The 16031-nt window shown below is 39.6% G+C and overlaps 1 protein-coding gene across 4 annotated transcripts in view; it reads right to left on the reverse strand.

The window, feature by feature from the left end:
• The window catches only part of dpy19l3 (dpy-19 like C-mannosyltransferase 3), a 134369-nt gene that overhangs the window by 105185 nt on the left and 13153 nt on the right, over positions 1-16031 (reverse strand). For 3 of the 4 annotated variants that reach the window (XM_041787083.1, XM_041787075.1, XM_041787101.1), the window contains exon 1: positions 5959-6763. The exons of the other annotated variant lie outside the window; for it this stretch is intronic. In XM_041787083.1, the coding sequence (XP_041643017.1) occupies positions 5959-6258 (300 nt within the window). In that variant the 5' untranslated portion in view covers positions 6259-6763. Of the gene's footprint in view, positions 1-5958; positions 6764-16031 lie in introns of those variants that run through there. 4 annotated transcript variants of the gene reach the window in all.

The following is a 16031-nucleotide window of genomic DNA, read 5'->3' on the forward strand; positions in this document are numbered from 1 at the left end:
TATTACTTTAATGCTGTCATCTACACCTAAAGGCTGATATAGAGAGGATGTTCATAACAGGCGGAAACAAACTTTGTTCTGTTTTGAAAATGTCAGCATTTTCAGTTTTACATCAAAATGAGTGATAAAAAACCATCAGCATATGTATCTGCAATTGGCTAATATGTAGTTTAGCTGATAGAAAGCACTGTCTAACATGCACAAAATCACTGGCAACATATCAGTAACTAAATGTAGACAATGTTTATGTACATTTTTGACAATGTGTTGGAGTTTGTCTGCAATGTTTCATTGAAATCATAACAACAAACAATACTGTCTTTTTATTTTTTTCTATTTAGAATCATTTTATTCAACCATGGTAACAAAAGCAATGTGGATGTAAACAGCTCTTTTTACCCATATGCAATCATCATCAGAGATCAAAATGACCCTTAAATGTTAGCCTTCATACACTGTTATTAATGCTTTGTGTGGCTGAATTCACCATTATCCTGCATGCTCTAAAGGTTTCATATCTCTCTCATACAGTGGTAACAGAATGGAAACTTTTTCAAATGGAAGTTGTGTTTTCTAGGTGACTTTGAGAAACTCACTGCTGATGAAGATTTCATTAAAGGCCGGGAGAAATGCAGGGAGGTAATGGTGTTTTTTGGAAAGTATAGCTACATTTTCTGCCCAGAGTGACCTTGGTTATTGAGCGACCTGCCACAGCCTCAACACCACTGAATTCAGTGAGAAATACTTCAGCAGATAACTAGTCTGAATGAGCTGTGGTTCTTTACCCTTCAGGGAAGATGAAAAATACCTAAGACATGGTAACCAAAATCAGTGACAACACAGTTATCCTCGCTTCACAGAACAAAGCAGGTATTCCTCCTTTTTAGCCAGAGTCTTAAACTTGTTCAAACTATCCATGTTTATAATACAGTGAGAAACATATCAAATACACACACACTTCTGTAGTTATACACTGCAGAGGAGTGGCCGAGACTCCCAAAACACACACAAAAGCAGTACAGAATAAAAAGCCTCTTAGCTAACAGTGTGACTGTGAGCACAGTGACAGTACTGAAAACAAATTAAATGGAAAGAGATTGAGTTTTTCACCCTCAGGACCCTCCACAGCCAAAGTATAACCACTGCGGTATTCACTTAATTTGTTTAATATGAGTTCTTCCCGGGACAAAAATGCCATGTACAAAATGAGCTCCGCTGACATTTGCCTGACTCTCTAATTAATTTTGTTGCACCTACTGGGATGAGACAATGTACAGTTTTTAAGTTCAGTGACGTCAGAAAATCCGGTGTAGCTCCAAAATACTGGCTGAATACATTACTAACACTGTTGTGATTATTCTTTACAAGACATCGCCTAACTCTGGAAGAGTTTGTTTTTTTTTTTGGCACATTTCCATCTGCTTGTGAATGTCCAAATTATGATTATATAAGACAAAAATACACTAGGGGTGTAACAGGTCAGTATGGTATTTCATGGTTTACAGTACAGTAAATGAAGAAAACACAACACAGAACTTATTTTTCCTCTCTGGGAACATGAAAACTTCACTTGTACACACTTGTCTCCATCAACAGCTCAGGCTCTAAGGCTATTTTGTTTTGCTTGACATTTATATAAAAAAGAACGTATTGCAACATAAATAAATTACATTTAAATTTAAAAAATGATGCAACCTCTTTAATAAGATCTTCAATATATAAAGATACTGAAATAAATTATCCAAACACTAGATTTTTTAAATTTATATATTGACCATTCTTCTAATCATCAAATTTCCCAGCCAGCGGATTTCAGTTTAGTTATCGATGATGGATCTAATGAGGCTGAGTCCTGGAGGATGTAAGTCAACGTAAGCATGAAGCAGCTGTGAGCCAAACTTCAGCTGAAGACCCATCAACTAGAGAACAGAACAGAACTATCCACAGTGACGTTTTTCTCTCCAAATAAACCACCATGGTTGGAGTTTACACTTTTAAGCTAACAGTTTAAAACTGTTAAGTACATAGGCTTGGGATTGGATGGTAAGACTCTAGTTTCATATGAAATTCTGAGTTTCACCACGGTGTCTGATGAGAACACACTGTTTTTGTATAATGGTTTGTTGGTGTTTTCTCAGGAGGATTTTAATTGGCTGTCATATGATAGTAGCTGATGTGCTAGAAGCAGCTAACAGCACTTTACATTATGCTTTTTAAACAATTTACATCCAGATAAAAAAGTAGAGTGGTTCTGATTCCGGTACCAGTATTAGAAATACATCTGATACTGCTCTAAATGCAGGTATTGGTAGTGGCGAGTACACAAGTTTATGCACCGATCCAATACTGTTTGGTTAAGCCTTATATTTAGCTTTGTTTAGCCATGCTAAATGTTAGCACTATAAACCGGAAATCAATTCTTCTTTGCTGCAAAAATACAGCATGCACGAGCCACTGTTTTTAGAGCATCTAAGAAGAAGCAAAGGACCCACTGCAGCAGCAAAGAATGGTGTCTGCGTGACCATTTTTCTCTGAATGTGATTGTTTAAGTTCCTCCCAGACCAGCGCTGTCGTACATGACAAGGAGTGACACAGTTTAAGAAAAGTTAAATAACTTTTGAACCTTAAATCGTTGCCTCTTACTTGTTTTTCCTCTTGACGCTAGCCGTTGTGCCGTCATTGACACTATTAATTAGGGGTGGGACAAAAAATCGATACACTGAAATATCGCGATACTTCCTGGCGTGATATTGTATCGATATTTTAAAATGCAGTATCGATATTTAATTAATTAGCTAATTATTCACTTTGTTGGTGCGGTAGTTTGTGGTGTAATTTCACCCCCTGACCGCTAGTTGGCGGCAGGCATCACTAGCTGGCAGTTGACTCTTGCCTCTTCTCTCTTGAGACAACGAGATCACACGAGACTTCCGGTCTGCGTGAGCCGGTTGCTTGTACCTACCCAGCAGAGGGACTTCTGCCGCATTCATAGTGGATGTGTGGACTTATTTTGGCTTCCAAAACATTAAAGACAGCACAAACTTAGACAGGAGTTAGACAGTCGTTTGCAAGATATGCCACGCCAGAGTAAAATACTGAGACAACACAACGAATCTAGTAGTTAGGCATCATCGCGTTAGCGCTACATCTAACGGCTAACGTCAGCAAACAAGCCCATTGAAGCTACCGCTGGTCTCTACTCATGCAACCATAATCACAGTCGTATTATTTGTAAGGACCTGTCCCGTGTAGTGTTGTTAAGAATGACAGCTTCGGTAACACAAGAAAGAAATACTGGCCTGTCACGTCATGCCCTCCGCAAAACAGTCCATCAGTCTTAAAGCTGGACGTGATGATCAGCTCGTCTCCCATAATCTCCCTCCGCAAACACATTATGTGATGACATAAAAAAACTGATAAAAATATGAAATATAAAAGATTGGAGTACATTCACTCTATAATAATTTATTTCCCTTTTCTTAAAAAAAAAACCAGGCAGCATTTTAATTCAGTGCAACAAATGGGGAAAATCCTCATCTTCAGATGAAACAAAGATAGGTAAAATGCGAGATGATGCAGGACTATATATTTTTTAAATAGCTTAATTCTACATTGTTAAATTCGATATTAACTTAAAATTACATAAGTTATACATATATATATACTACACACATGTATAGACTTTATGCACTTCATATTCAGTATTTAGCTAAGTGTGTGCCAAATTCTGTGAAATTGATACTAAATTGTTGTGAATAAACTGAGAAATCCTGCACTTGACCATTTTATAACTATTTTGTATTCTCTAGTTAGACATATTTTGTGATGTATCGTTATACACATGTGATGTGTATTTTTCCTGATATATTCTGTAGGCATCATTATCATTCATCTTTTTCACTGGTGTTTTAAAAGCTAACTAAAGATTGCAAAAATCGGCAATATCGTAGAATCACAATTTAAATCGAATCAGCACCTAAAAAATCGAAAAAAATCGAATCGGGAGAAAAGTGAATCATCCCAGCCCTACTATTAATGCCTTTTAATCCCTTGCAGAAGCATTTTCAGCAAGCCTAGAACTCATTTGACTTTTCAGGACTTTAATAATTAAATCCATGCCTGTAAACCAAATATTAACCATATTTTTATCAATTTTAATCCAATTTCTTTCATTTATTACCACTAGCTTGAATGCTAACTGTCATATGGTTTACCCTCTGTGAGGGTCAGGCTGTTCCATGATCACGTCATGCTGCCCAAATAGAACATAATGGAGAGAGAGAGAGCCCCTTGTATTATTATTTTCATATTGAGCCGTAAAACTCAATAATCAGCAGGAAAAACAACTTCAGGGTCACAGAGATGCTGTACATTATCATTCTATTTGTTTAGCCATGCTCTGTCAACTATAGGTCTAATATAATTTGCTAGTCTGCACAGTCAGAAAGTTTACACCCGTATCGGATCAGTACTCGGTATCAGCCGATCCCCAACACCTTGTTGGGAAACAACAACTCTGGTTTATTGTCAGGCTCGGTTTCTATGGTCTTGGACTTGGGTCAGAACAGAAAGATGTGACCCACCAGGACAAACTTCTCTTCTACTGTTCTCTATATATGATGACATTTAAAGCCAAAGATCAGTTAGCTTTTATTACATGTGTGTCAACGTTAGCCCTTTGCTAATGAAACTAAATTGCTGCTGTTGTTAATGCAGTCTTCCACTCTATTTTATTCATATCCATCATTTCCCCTCTTGGTTTTTGGCTTTGATAAAGCAAAACTTAAATGGCCTACCCTAAACATTTGGAGTATCAGCTGTCAGATTTGCAGGTCTGGTTAAGCTCACCACTTCAGCGTACTGCTGATAGCCTGACAGGACTCCTGTGCATAATTACGATTGCTAACGTAGGACTGGATAGGGCTGTTTTAGGAAGGGGCTTCCAGAAGGGTCAATTCTGCAAAGAGTGGGCCAAAATTCCTCCACAGTGACGTGGCTGACCCTTTGCCAGCAACTGCAAAGGCTTGCTTGCAGTTGTTGCTGCCAAGGGTAGAATAACCAGTTATCATGTTGAGGGGAAAATTACTTTTTCACATAGATCAAGATAGGTTTGGATGTTTTTTCTCTGAGTAAATGAAATCATAATTTAACAACTGCATTTTGTATTTACTCAAAAAAAGTTTGATGATCTGAAACATTTAAGTGCGACAAATATGCAAAAAGAAAGGGGCATATATTTTTTCTCAGCACTGTAATACTTGATCAGACCTTACTGTAGCGGTGATATCTCAACTTACATGGCCAAATGAATGGATTTTGTTGCTCAGGCTCTAAAAGTTTGGGATATAGTGTCCTGCTAATGGGCACAGATGTGGTAGAAAACATGCTGAGGGCTGAACAACCAACCCAGTAAGTGCTGGGCAAACCAAAAACCCAGATAATGAGTCACAGTAGGCACCAGACACCGTTTTCCCAAAGCTCTGTGAAACTGCACCATAAATCTGGCTGTGTTATATGAAACAGGACTGTAATTCTCAGAGCTGTTTCAACGACTGGTGCCTGATGTGAGCATCAATGTGTAATCTTCATAACACCTTTACTAAGCCCTCTTTAGATCTTTTTTAAAAAATAACACTAACATATAAACCTGTGAAAAGCCTTTAAAATGGTGTCTACTCAGATCCAACCTAAGGCACAGCAGGGTGCTTTAAAAAATACACTTATAATTTCAGAGGATGTCTCAGACTGGCAGCAAAAAGGATGCACACGTTTATATATAGTTACTTAACTAACTCCTACTGTGAGCAGAAATTGGACAGCTGGGGGGGTTAGACACTTTATTTGCACCGATTGATCCTCATGAAACTGGTGCCACATGCTGCTAGTGTGAGTGAGAGCTTGTCAGCAGTGTGTTTGTTTAATTAAAGCTTTATATTAAAACACTATCACATCTCCTACCGTGAGCTGAGAGAACCAGAGCAGATTCTCGTGTATGGCGTTGACACACCAGGCCTGAGACAGAGCCAGAGCCCCAGCCAATAACATCCCTGTTACCACGGAAACACACTGTCGCCAGGGTAGAATGCTTGAACCGGAACAAGTACCGGATCCTCTGAGCAAATAAACCCACGCTTTTCCCACCTGGTGTGAGGCGTTTGACTTTTTTTTGTCCCACATCTTGCTGCTGCATGTCTCGCCTTGAAAAAGGCTCATGTTCTGTCCAGGCTCACTCAGCTTGACTCTCTGACGGAGCTCCATCGTTAGAGATGGCAGAAATTACCAATAAATTGTAAGATCCTTTGAAGAGCTGAATCCAGGTAGATAAAAAGCATGCTCCTCAACATGAGCTATAGAACTCATCCAAATCCATTACAGCAAAAAAATGTAAATTTGGTGCGTCTTCTTTTCTTGAAGTCGGTCCAAATAAATTAGCTTTTTAATCGCTTCAAGTTCCTTGCCAAAAGAAATATGCAAAAAGCTTTCTCAGAGGGATTGAGTAGCTGATTTCCTTCCCAATCCTTCTTTTGAGTTAGCTCGAGGCAAAACAAGCCTTGGCTTTTCACCAAAAACTCTGATGAGATGGCTAATCCTCGGTTTAAATTAAGGTCAAAGAGAAAAGGCCCGGTTAACAAGTTCACGCAGTGCTCATTACCATGAAAGCTGTGAAGGCACCGATCCTCCTCTCTCCGTTTCTCTCTTCAACCAAATTTCTCTATAAAAGTCTCAGAGTAAGTCCCATCTCTCTGATGTGGTGCTACAAGAATCCAAGCAGGGGTCCTTCCAGCACTGGCCCGGCTTCCTCTTTCCCCTACTTTGTATCTCTGAGAGCCAAAACATGGACCAACCGCTTCCTCCCCTGAAGAGTCTTTGAAAACAAAAAGCAATCTTTCTCCACAAATCAGCAGCTGAGTTTGAAGAGAGGAGCAAATAGAGAGGCTGAGCTACAGTAAGTCTGCAAACAACAGGATGGGCCGTAGATCACCGGAGCAGCCAGGGGGAGGGAGAGAAAGAAAGGAGAGTTGACTACTTGTGACCTCTTGTCTATAAAAACACACACATGCACACAGGAAAAGAATAAGATTGAGTGGGGGTGGGGAACAGCGGGGGAACATTTTGGAACATCATTTGGAAAATGCGGGGAATTTGTTCGAGGGTTTGTGGATCAGCGACAAGCCGTGAGCACATGGCTGAAACAATCCCCCTTTTAGAAAGTGCGACCGATGTGGACATGACTTCACACCTGATGAATTCAGGAGGCCAGATTACGCCAGCTGTCTCACTGCATACGTAAGAGGCAGACGTCTGATAATAGGGATGAAAAAAAAAAGTGAGAGAGCTTGATAATAAACCCTCCACTCTCTCAAACCCCAGGCTATCGCTGCTACCGCTCTCCCTCAACAATAAACTGGAGAGGAAACCACATGTGAGGTTATCAAACCAGTCCCCTTTCTGTTGAACAGCGTCGTCTCTGCAGACTGCCGACACGCTGATACCATCAGTCATGTCAGGTTAAGTCAGGCACCGACAATCGCAAGCACAAACTCGGAGCAGGCAGGATTCCCGAACGCACAGATTACTTTCCAGCATGTTTCACAGAGCTTTCATGACCTGGACACACTTTGGAGCAGTGAGTGTGTGTGTGTTAATGGAAAAGTGAAGGGAAGAGGGAGAGAGAGAGGGATCTGAAGTGAGTGAATATATCATCATAACCGGCTGAGGGAGAAGCAGCCATGGTTCAATGTAAGGTCAGTTCACAGCATCAGCTGGCAGAGTCACAAACCTCTAAAAGGTGTGCTAGCTGTAACCTAAACCAAAAAAAAGTGCATTCTGCAGGTAGCATGTCCTGAATGTAAAAGATTTTAAATATGCACAGATCAACCTTTTTAAATATGAAATTGCAGCCATCTCTTCTGTTTTGGCCCCGCGTTTCCATGGAGAAATCAGTTTTCCACCTAAGAACAGAGCTTTCTTAAGAACAGACTCCCAGGTGAGTAAATGTGAAGGTGCTGGCATTGTTGAAGAAAACAACATAATGAAACGTCTACTCAGACACAAAAGTAGGTATGTGCACTAGAAAAGTAGCTACAGATGTGTTTTCTTCCTCTCTCTCTGTGATCTGTGGGTTGTAGAAGTGGGAATAGTCAGAATGATGTCACCTAATGACAGCAAGTAAATGAATGACATCAACAAGTTTTTTGTATTTCTGGTCACTTTGAACAGCAACCCTGCCTTATTGTCTGTCCACACAAATGCATGAACTAAAAGTATAAATGCTTATACGTACTTCAGTGATCTGTGGAAGGAAGTGTATAGCATATGCATGTGCTGTTTCACTTTAAGGTCAAAACATGGCGTGCATGCATACCGCAGCAATTAGATTAATTTCCATGGATCTGTGTGCATGAAGATTGTTCTCAAAGTGTTATCTGAATGTAAAGTGTTTGAACAGAAAAAATAATTATCGATTTGGTTTTCAGTGGATGATTTTGTGCTTAAATGGCCTAAATCTTTATCCTGACTTACATGTCACAGTGGTAGCCACTTGTGGATTATAGGTACTCAGGCTACAAAGCTCCCTTGATTTACAGTTTATACTGTTTTAAATGTGGCCATAATTTAGAATATGAACACCACGCTGTCTTAAATAGAGGCTTTAAATCACCGGTTCAGCACATAAACTCACTGTAATCATGTTTACTGAGGTACTAAATCAACTGAAAGTAGGCTAATTTTTGCATTTGCTTCATTGACTTTAAATTGAGATGGAAAGAGAAATAGCCGCCAAGGAGTGAGCGAAAGTACGAAAACAGTTAGAGGCCCATAATGATGACTGGCAATACTATAGGTCATACCCTTCCTTATCCTTTTTAACAGATGATCAATGATTTCTTTGTCAAACCCAGAATCTGATAATCACGCTGATCTATGTCCATGAGTCTCCATTAGTTATTTTATGCTAAAAGACTGCTCTCTTGACAAATGAAACTCCATTATTAACCAGATTAGCAGGAAAGGGAGAGAAAACATAACAAAAGCCAAAACTATAGCCATTTAACTTTCCATAACTATGAGTCTGCTTCGACTGACACAGTAATCTGTTCTGGTGTGGACAGCACAGTTCTCCATATCAACATAAAGTTGAAGCTCTGCTTTAATAATATTGGCCAACACTTTGCAACCAGTCCTCTTATAGCAATTTGACAGAATACAGACTTATGACTCAATGCCGTTGAGGTTTTCCTTTAAAATCTGTATTTCTCTTTCAGTTCACCACATGCATTGTAAGTGATTTAAAAGAAAAAAAATCCTCATACATAGAGGCACTTCTGCATTTGCCTCTGCAGCTACATCCATTTGTAATAACCCATCCATGAGCAGAACAGAAAGTACAGATGTCATCAAAACCAGCCCCTTCCTCACTGATGGCAAAAGTTCAGCTTGACTTAACTTTAAAGATATGTAGTCCTGTGTTTTCCTATCTGAGCCCTGTGTGTCAGCCTTAATGAATTTAAGGGCCTAGTTAATGTGAGGACTGTTTTTTTCCTATTGGATCACATTGGATATTAAAGTTCTGTAACACCAGTGAAGCTAAAGAAAAACAGCCAAATTGGACCGGGAGTGAGCAGACAGGCGTCGCTGAGATGGGTCAGACTCCATTTTTCAGATCAAAACGGCTCTGTGTGAACAGTCTGAGACAGAGGATTTTATTGCATAAACAGAAGGGAGCACTTCACTCACACACATTGCACACATGTGAGATGCGTGCGATGTGTGATGATGTCAGCCAGGAGTCCGCTTGTGTGGGAACAGTTCGGGGAAATGTTCGCCAGGCCTGTAAAGTGACCTGCATTTATTATGAATGGAAGCATCTGTCTGCCTCTTCCCTCTGCGAACACACACTGAACTACACACTTTTACAGAGAGGATCAGCACAGGACCACAAACAGAGTCCATATGGATTCCACTTAATTAACTGGATGAACTGCTTTGTCTCTCTGTGACTAAAACTTACAAATTATCCTGAGCAGATTACCTCTGTGTGGGTCAAGACACAATGCGCACATGCATTAGGAACCAACAAGGCACCTGGCTGCCAAAAGCTTAATTGTTTTGAATGACTCTTTGCTTTCTCCTCTGCTCCACACAAAAGTTGAGTCTTTCCTGTTAACAGGAGGATATTTCTCTGGGTCTCAAAGAGCTGGGCAATGAAGCTATTATTTAGAGCATTTATTTGGTTAGTTGCATTGCTGGAGCTATTTTGCAGTATTGCACATTAAAGTAAGGGTCAACCGATCACCAGCCTGGTCAATTATCCAGTTGATATTTGGTATCTGGTAAATTATCTGTATCTGTGTTTTATGTTACAGTTACCCGATTAAATGTCTTGATTAAAGAGTTTGATACTTTGGCTCCCCTTAAAGGCACGTCTTCTCTTTTGGCTCTGATTTTACTTTCCACAACCTCAGTCTGAATCATTCTACAAGAGCTCCATATTTACCATCTGCAAATTAGCTACAAGTTAATACCCTAAGCACTTGTACCTCTACTAAATCTTATTTTTCATTTTAACATTTAATATGGACACACGGTATAAATAATGCTGTGACATTTAATCAGGTCCCACATGCACTGCTATAGGTGCATTTGGGATGTCTCATTTTTCCTGTGATTTAATTAAAAAAGTTAAACTTCCATACAATCTGGAACCATCTTATATAAAGAAGTATTTTAAGACTATTTTGTTTAATCTTGACGATAACAGCTCATCACTTACAAAAATCCCCTATCTCAAAATATTAGAATATTGTGGAGAAGTCCTGTTCCTTGTCAGTTATTTCTCTCACTCTTGATCCCTCACACAGCCCTGACACCCTCCACAAGAAGGGTAAGCCACAGAAGGTCACTGCTTAAAAGGGCAGGCTGATCTCAGAATTGTATCAAGCTTATTTATAGAAAGTTAACTGGAAGAGAAAAGTAAGCTCAGCCTTCTGAAGATTGTCAAACAAAGCAGATTGAAGAACTTAGGGGAGATTCACAAGGAGTGGACTGAGGCTGGAGTCTGTGGATCAAGAGCCACCATACACAGATGGGTATAGGAGACGGACTAAAAGTGAAACACTTTTTACACATTTACATGTCACAGAACATTGCATACAGTGTCACATGACCAGTTCACTATGAGACAACATAGTGCAGACTTTTCTTAATGTCATACTTACGTATATCCTTATATGTGGCTTTTCCCATACATACGGACTTTGCCTCTGAATTATCATCTCATGCCTTCATCTTTTGTTCAAATTATCAAGTAATCGCGGTAGATGTAACCATAATTGTACCGACGCGCAACAGGTTTTCAGCACCCAGCTTCCTTGGGTTGGGGATTGTTCATTTCTATTGATATCGATACCCTTATTGATACTCCTTATTGATCTGAGTCTTTGTTGATACCTCTACCAATACTTTCTAATGTTTGGTGGAAAGACAAAATAAGGGCAAATATTTAAACTACAAGTGGTCTTAGCTGAGTAGTGCTTGAGTTAAAAAGCTATGATTCAGTCTGTCACATCTGTTGTATATCCCTTAAACTAAACACATATTTACAACTATATTTATTGAAGTTTCTAATCAAAAACTAAATTTTCCCATTTTGATATGACACACATGAACATATTATGAACACATCATAACAGGCTATAGAATGCAGTTGTCTAATATACTGAGGTTACCTGAAAGCATCATATTTTCCATCTTTCAGCTCGTAAAACTGGCTAATTTACGTCAATTTTGCCACTTCCACCATGGATTTCTACACTGGATTAATATTTTTAACAAACAGGACTTGCTACAAAGTTTTGGAACACTATTCAGCATTTATCTGAGCAGCTGAAGAAGAAAACTGTCCTGAAGCAGCTGAAGAGAGTGGTATGAATGCATGTTACTTCCAGCGCAGACGGCGATGATTGCATGCGACTCGCAAGCAGTCTTTTTTCCGCAAGCCGACAGTCGAAGGTACCACATTCTGGTTTCAATCCCCATACCGAGAATTACGAGGCTCATGCCCAAAACTTTCTTCAATAGAAACCCATTCAAAGCGCAGTTGTACTTAGTCAAAATCTAAGAAATATGGATTTTATTTTGCAAAAAACTGTAATGGAAACGCAGCTAGTGATGGTTTGGGATGCCATGTCATCTGCTGCTGTTGGTCCACTGGTCTTCATCAAGTTAATGCTGTCAGCCATCTACCAGGAGATTTTAGAGACCTTCATGCTTCAATATGCTGAGAAGTTTTAAGGAAATACTGATTTCCTCTTCCAGCAGGGCTTGGCACCTGCCAATAGTTAAGCCAAAACTACCAGAAACTGGTTTGCTGACAATGGTATTACTGTGTTTGACTGGCCTGCCAACTAGTCTGACCTGAATCCCGTAGAGAATCTCTGGGGAAATGTCAAGAGGAAGATGGGAGACACTGGATTTAACAATACAGATGAGCTGAAGGCTGCCAACAGACCGACCTGGGCTTCATAACACCCCAGCAGTACCACAGACTGAATGGCTCCATGTCACATCACTTTGATAAAGTAAATGTGCAAAAGGAGCCCTGACCAAGTCTTTCAAGATAGTGGACTTTTTATTTTCATGAGCTGTAAACCATAGGCCTAATCATTAAGATTAAAACAAATAATATTCTTGAAATATCTCACTATGAGATTGGTCTAGAATAAGGGTCAGTTCAGGTTGAAATTTTTCATAATATTCTAATTTTTAAGATGCACCTGTAGAACATGATGGCCTGAAGTGCACAAGATCATACTACATCTAGCTGCTGATGCCAGTGTCACAGTTCTCAGCTTCACAAATTCATCAAGGATTATTAGTATCAGCACTCATGTCTCATTTTTATCCACCTAAATGTAACAGCATGGTGTTACCAGCAGCTTCGCTTAGCTCATATAAAGATGGGACAAGAGAAAGTGATGCTTTTCTATGTGGACAACTAAACAGCTCTAAAAAAAAGAGAGCAGAGCTCGACTACTTTTATGTCAAGACAGCCTCACAAAAACACAAAGAAAGCAACTCAGTTCCTCAGAAAGATTTTGTTCGACATTTTTTTGTGTTTTTTTTTTTTTTACTTGTAGTGCGTGTCTTTTTTAACGATGTAGCTGCAAATCCAACTGTTGCATCAGTTTTCTGGCACTTCTTCAGTCCATTTAACTTCTAACGTCATGGAACAAACCTTCAGAATTACTTCTATTTTAAAATTTCATCCCTAATCACATTCAAACCACACCACATTAGCTAAACCAGGCCATACCAGCTGACCTGCATTCCTGGTCTGGGTTGACTCATACATCTAACAGAAGGAATGACTATTACTGCACTACTAAATCAAGGGAAAACAACAAACAGCCACTGTCTTCATTACAATTCTGCCCCAGTTCTGACTCTGACAGAGCAATCTGTTCTACCATGTCAACATGATTAAAATCTGCTATGTATATCCCTGTCTGAACCATGGTGCTGGTGCAGCTTTGGCGGGGGGGATTTAAATAACAGTGGGTCTGGCAGGGCACAATGTTCTGTTGCTGTATAACACTGAACAGACCATAAAAAGGACTGTGAAACCAGCAGTTTCCAAGTCGTGTTTTAGGACTCTGTGCGGTTCATTTAACATCCCTGAAAATCAATCCTCTACAGAGCATGGAAAAACAATCATCCCATTTCAGTATGGAGTGTTTATGACGTGTTTGCATGCCATTTCACAGAGGAAATCAAAGGAGGAGAAGCGCTGATTGTTACTTAAGTCAGAGCTACATTTCCTCTGGAGATAAGCGGAGAATTTGTGTGGAATTTTTGAGCTCTTCAATGACAAAACCAGGTGACGTTTTTCCTCTGTAAATATCCACGATTGTGATGTGGCTGATGACTCTTACATATGGATGTCAAATCATGAGATAACTTCCATATAAAAGTGACGAGCACATCGATCCAGTCATCGCTGCTGCGTCTTAACAAGTGCCTTATTACAGGAAAGAGTCCATCTGTTTTCATCATTTATAGATATGAAAGGAAATGTGAACCATCAAAGAGCAGCCATGGAAACTGCTATGAAATGAACAGAAACAGTATTGGTACTAATCCTGCTTATCAGTATTGATACAGAAACAAATTTACATTTAATGGTGAACAAAATAAAAATGACATGAAAAGATATGAACAGATTCAACAGATTTTCTGGCCAAAAAAAGGAAACTGGCAGTGGTTTGGTCTTTATCCTGTATGACTACTCATGTAGCAGAAGTAGGTGGCCCATGCCAGCCTGGCCACCACTTTGGATCTGCTATGGACCAATCAGACAAGTGCATTTTCATAATTCTAGCCAGAAGTTTCCAAATACCCCACTGAGTGTATGTTTAGCCTTATAATTTAAGACAGTGCATAGCTGACTGCAACAAAGGGAGCTTGCTTTCCCAGCATGCATTGTTCAATATCTTCTCAGATGAGCATTTTAAAGTAAAACTAAACTACTATAAACATACATTGTATGGACTCAAGTATTAAAGTGCCTGACCATTACACTGATAGTGTATGTAAAGAAATGGCATCCAAACGTAATTTCAGTCTTTGTGCGTTTCTTGGTACTGTCTTGTGAAATGTTCCACGTTTCCTGTTTTATTTTGTAGTTGCCTTCCCTTGTGTGTGATTCCAGTTTTTCTTCCTGCCTCAGTTTCCCTCCAGTGTGATTACCCTCACTAGTTTCACCTGGGTCTCCTTGTGCAGTCACTCCCTGTGTATTTAGGTCCTGTGTTTCTCCCCGTCTTTTGTCAGATCGTCGTATGTCTTCCTCCATGTTTCTCCTCATGTCTCCTGTGTTTGTTGCCTTTGATGGACTTTGTCTGAAGTAAGTTTTGTTGAGTAGATTTGTCCCTTCATGGTTCCTTAGTTTAGTTTTTCCTTGCTTTCAACTTTTGTCATTTTTTTAATTAGCATTTTTCTTTGAATTATATCGTTTTAGTTTATTCTGCATTTGGGTCCTGCCTTTTGTTTTTGCTAAACTTGACGCTGCCTGAATTTCAAGCCTGTGTTTACACATGATAGGTAATTAGCCGAATGGACTTGTAAATCTCACGCCAGCTAACTTGATAAACTAATTTAACCATTTAACCACGCAGATCTCTCATCTGTACCACATTAGTTTTTGAGGACATGAACAGTTGGCACGTCAAATAGACACAGGGATGTGTGGCAGCCATGATACGTCTGTGTATTTAACAGCAAGTATATTTCTGGCCTGATAAACAAATGTCCCAGATCCTCCTAAACAAGATAATAGATCACACCAATCAGTGTCCAACAGAAAAAGGAAAAGCTTTTCTGTAGAAGCAATCTTCATCTTCATCAGCCTGTCTGGTCAGATACGCTGCTACATTATCAGAGCAAAGTGTTTTGTGCTTTTAGCAAGTCTGTTCAGCTGGATTCATGGAGGACGACAAAGATAGCCATGCAAAGAAAAAGCAAAAGAAATCCTTTTATCACCAGGAGGGCAAATGTTTCCACAAATGTTGAAGGGCAAGTGTGAGGTGCCTCATCTGCTTTATTAGCTTTTTAGCCTGCAAAAGAGGCAACCTTCAGCACCACCAGACTCGTCCACAGTAACTTCTGATGAGACTTTACTGCAAACAGCAGACTACGAAGCAAAAAGAGGAAAGAGCTGAAAACACACATAGAAAACAGCAATCTCTATCCACCTAACACAGCGACGAAGACCTCATTTAAAGTGGCATACATCCTAAAGTAGTAATTCAGGACCACAAAAGTAAAAGTGTATATCTACTATTGCTGATACACAATTTTGTGCCAACACATTGGCAGATAGAGAATTTGCACTTTGTGAGCCTTGGACAGCTTATTTCAGTGGCTTAATTCGGATGGTTCATTTGTTTTTGATATGTGAGTAATGGTTAGAGATGTGATGCAAATAGCTCTCAGCCACTTCTGCTTTATCAAAGTAGCTCTCATGAAGAAAGGTT

This window comes from Cheilinus undulatus, linkage group 1 (assembly GCF_018320785.1).
Source record: "Cheilinus undulatus linkage group 1, ASM1832078v1, whole genome shotgun sequence".
Taxonomy (NCBI): Eukaryota; Metazoa; Chordata; class Actinopteri; order Labriformes; family Labridae; genus Cheilinus; species Cheilinus undulatus.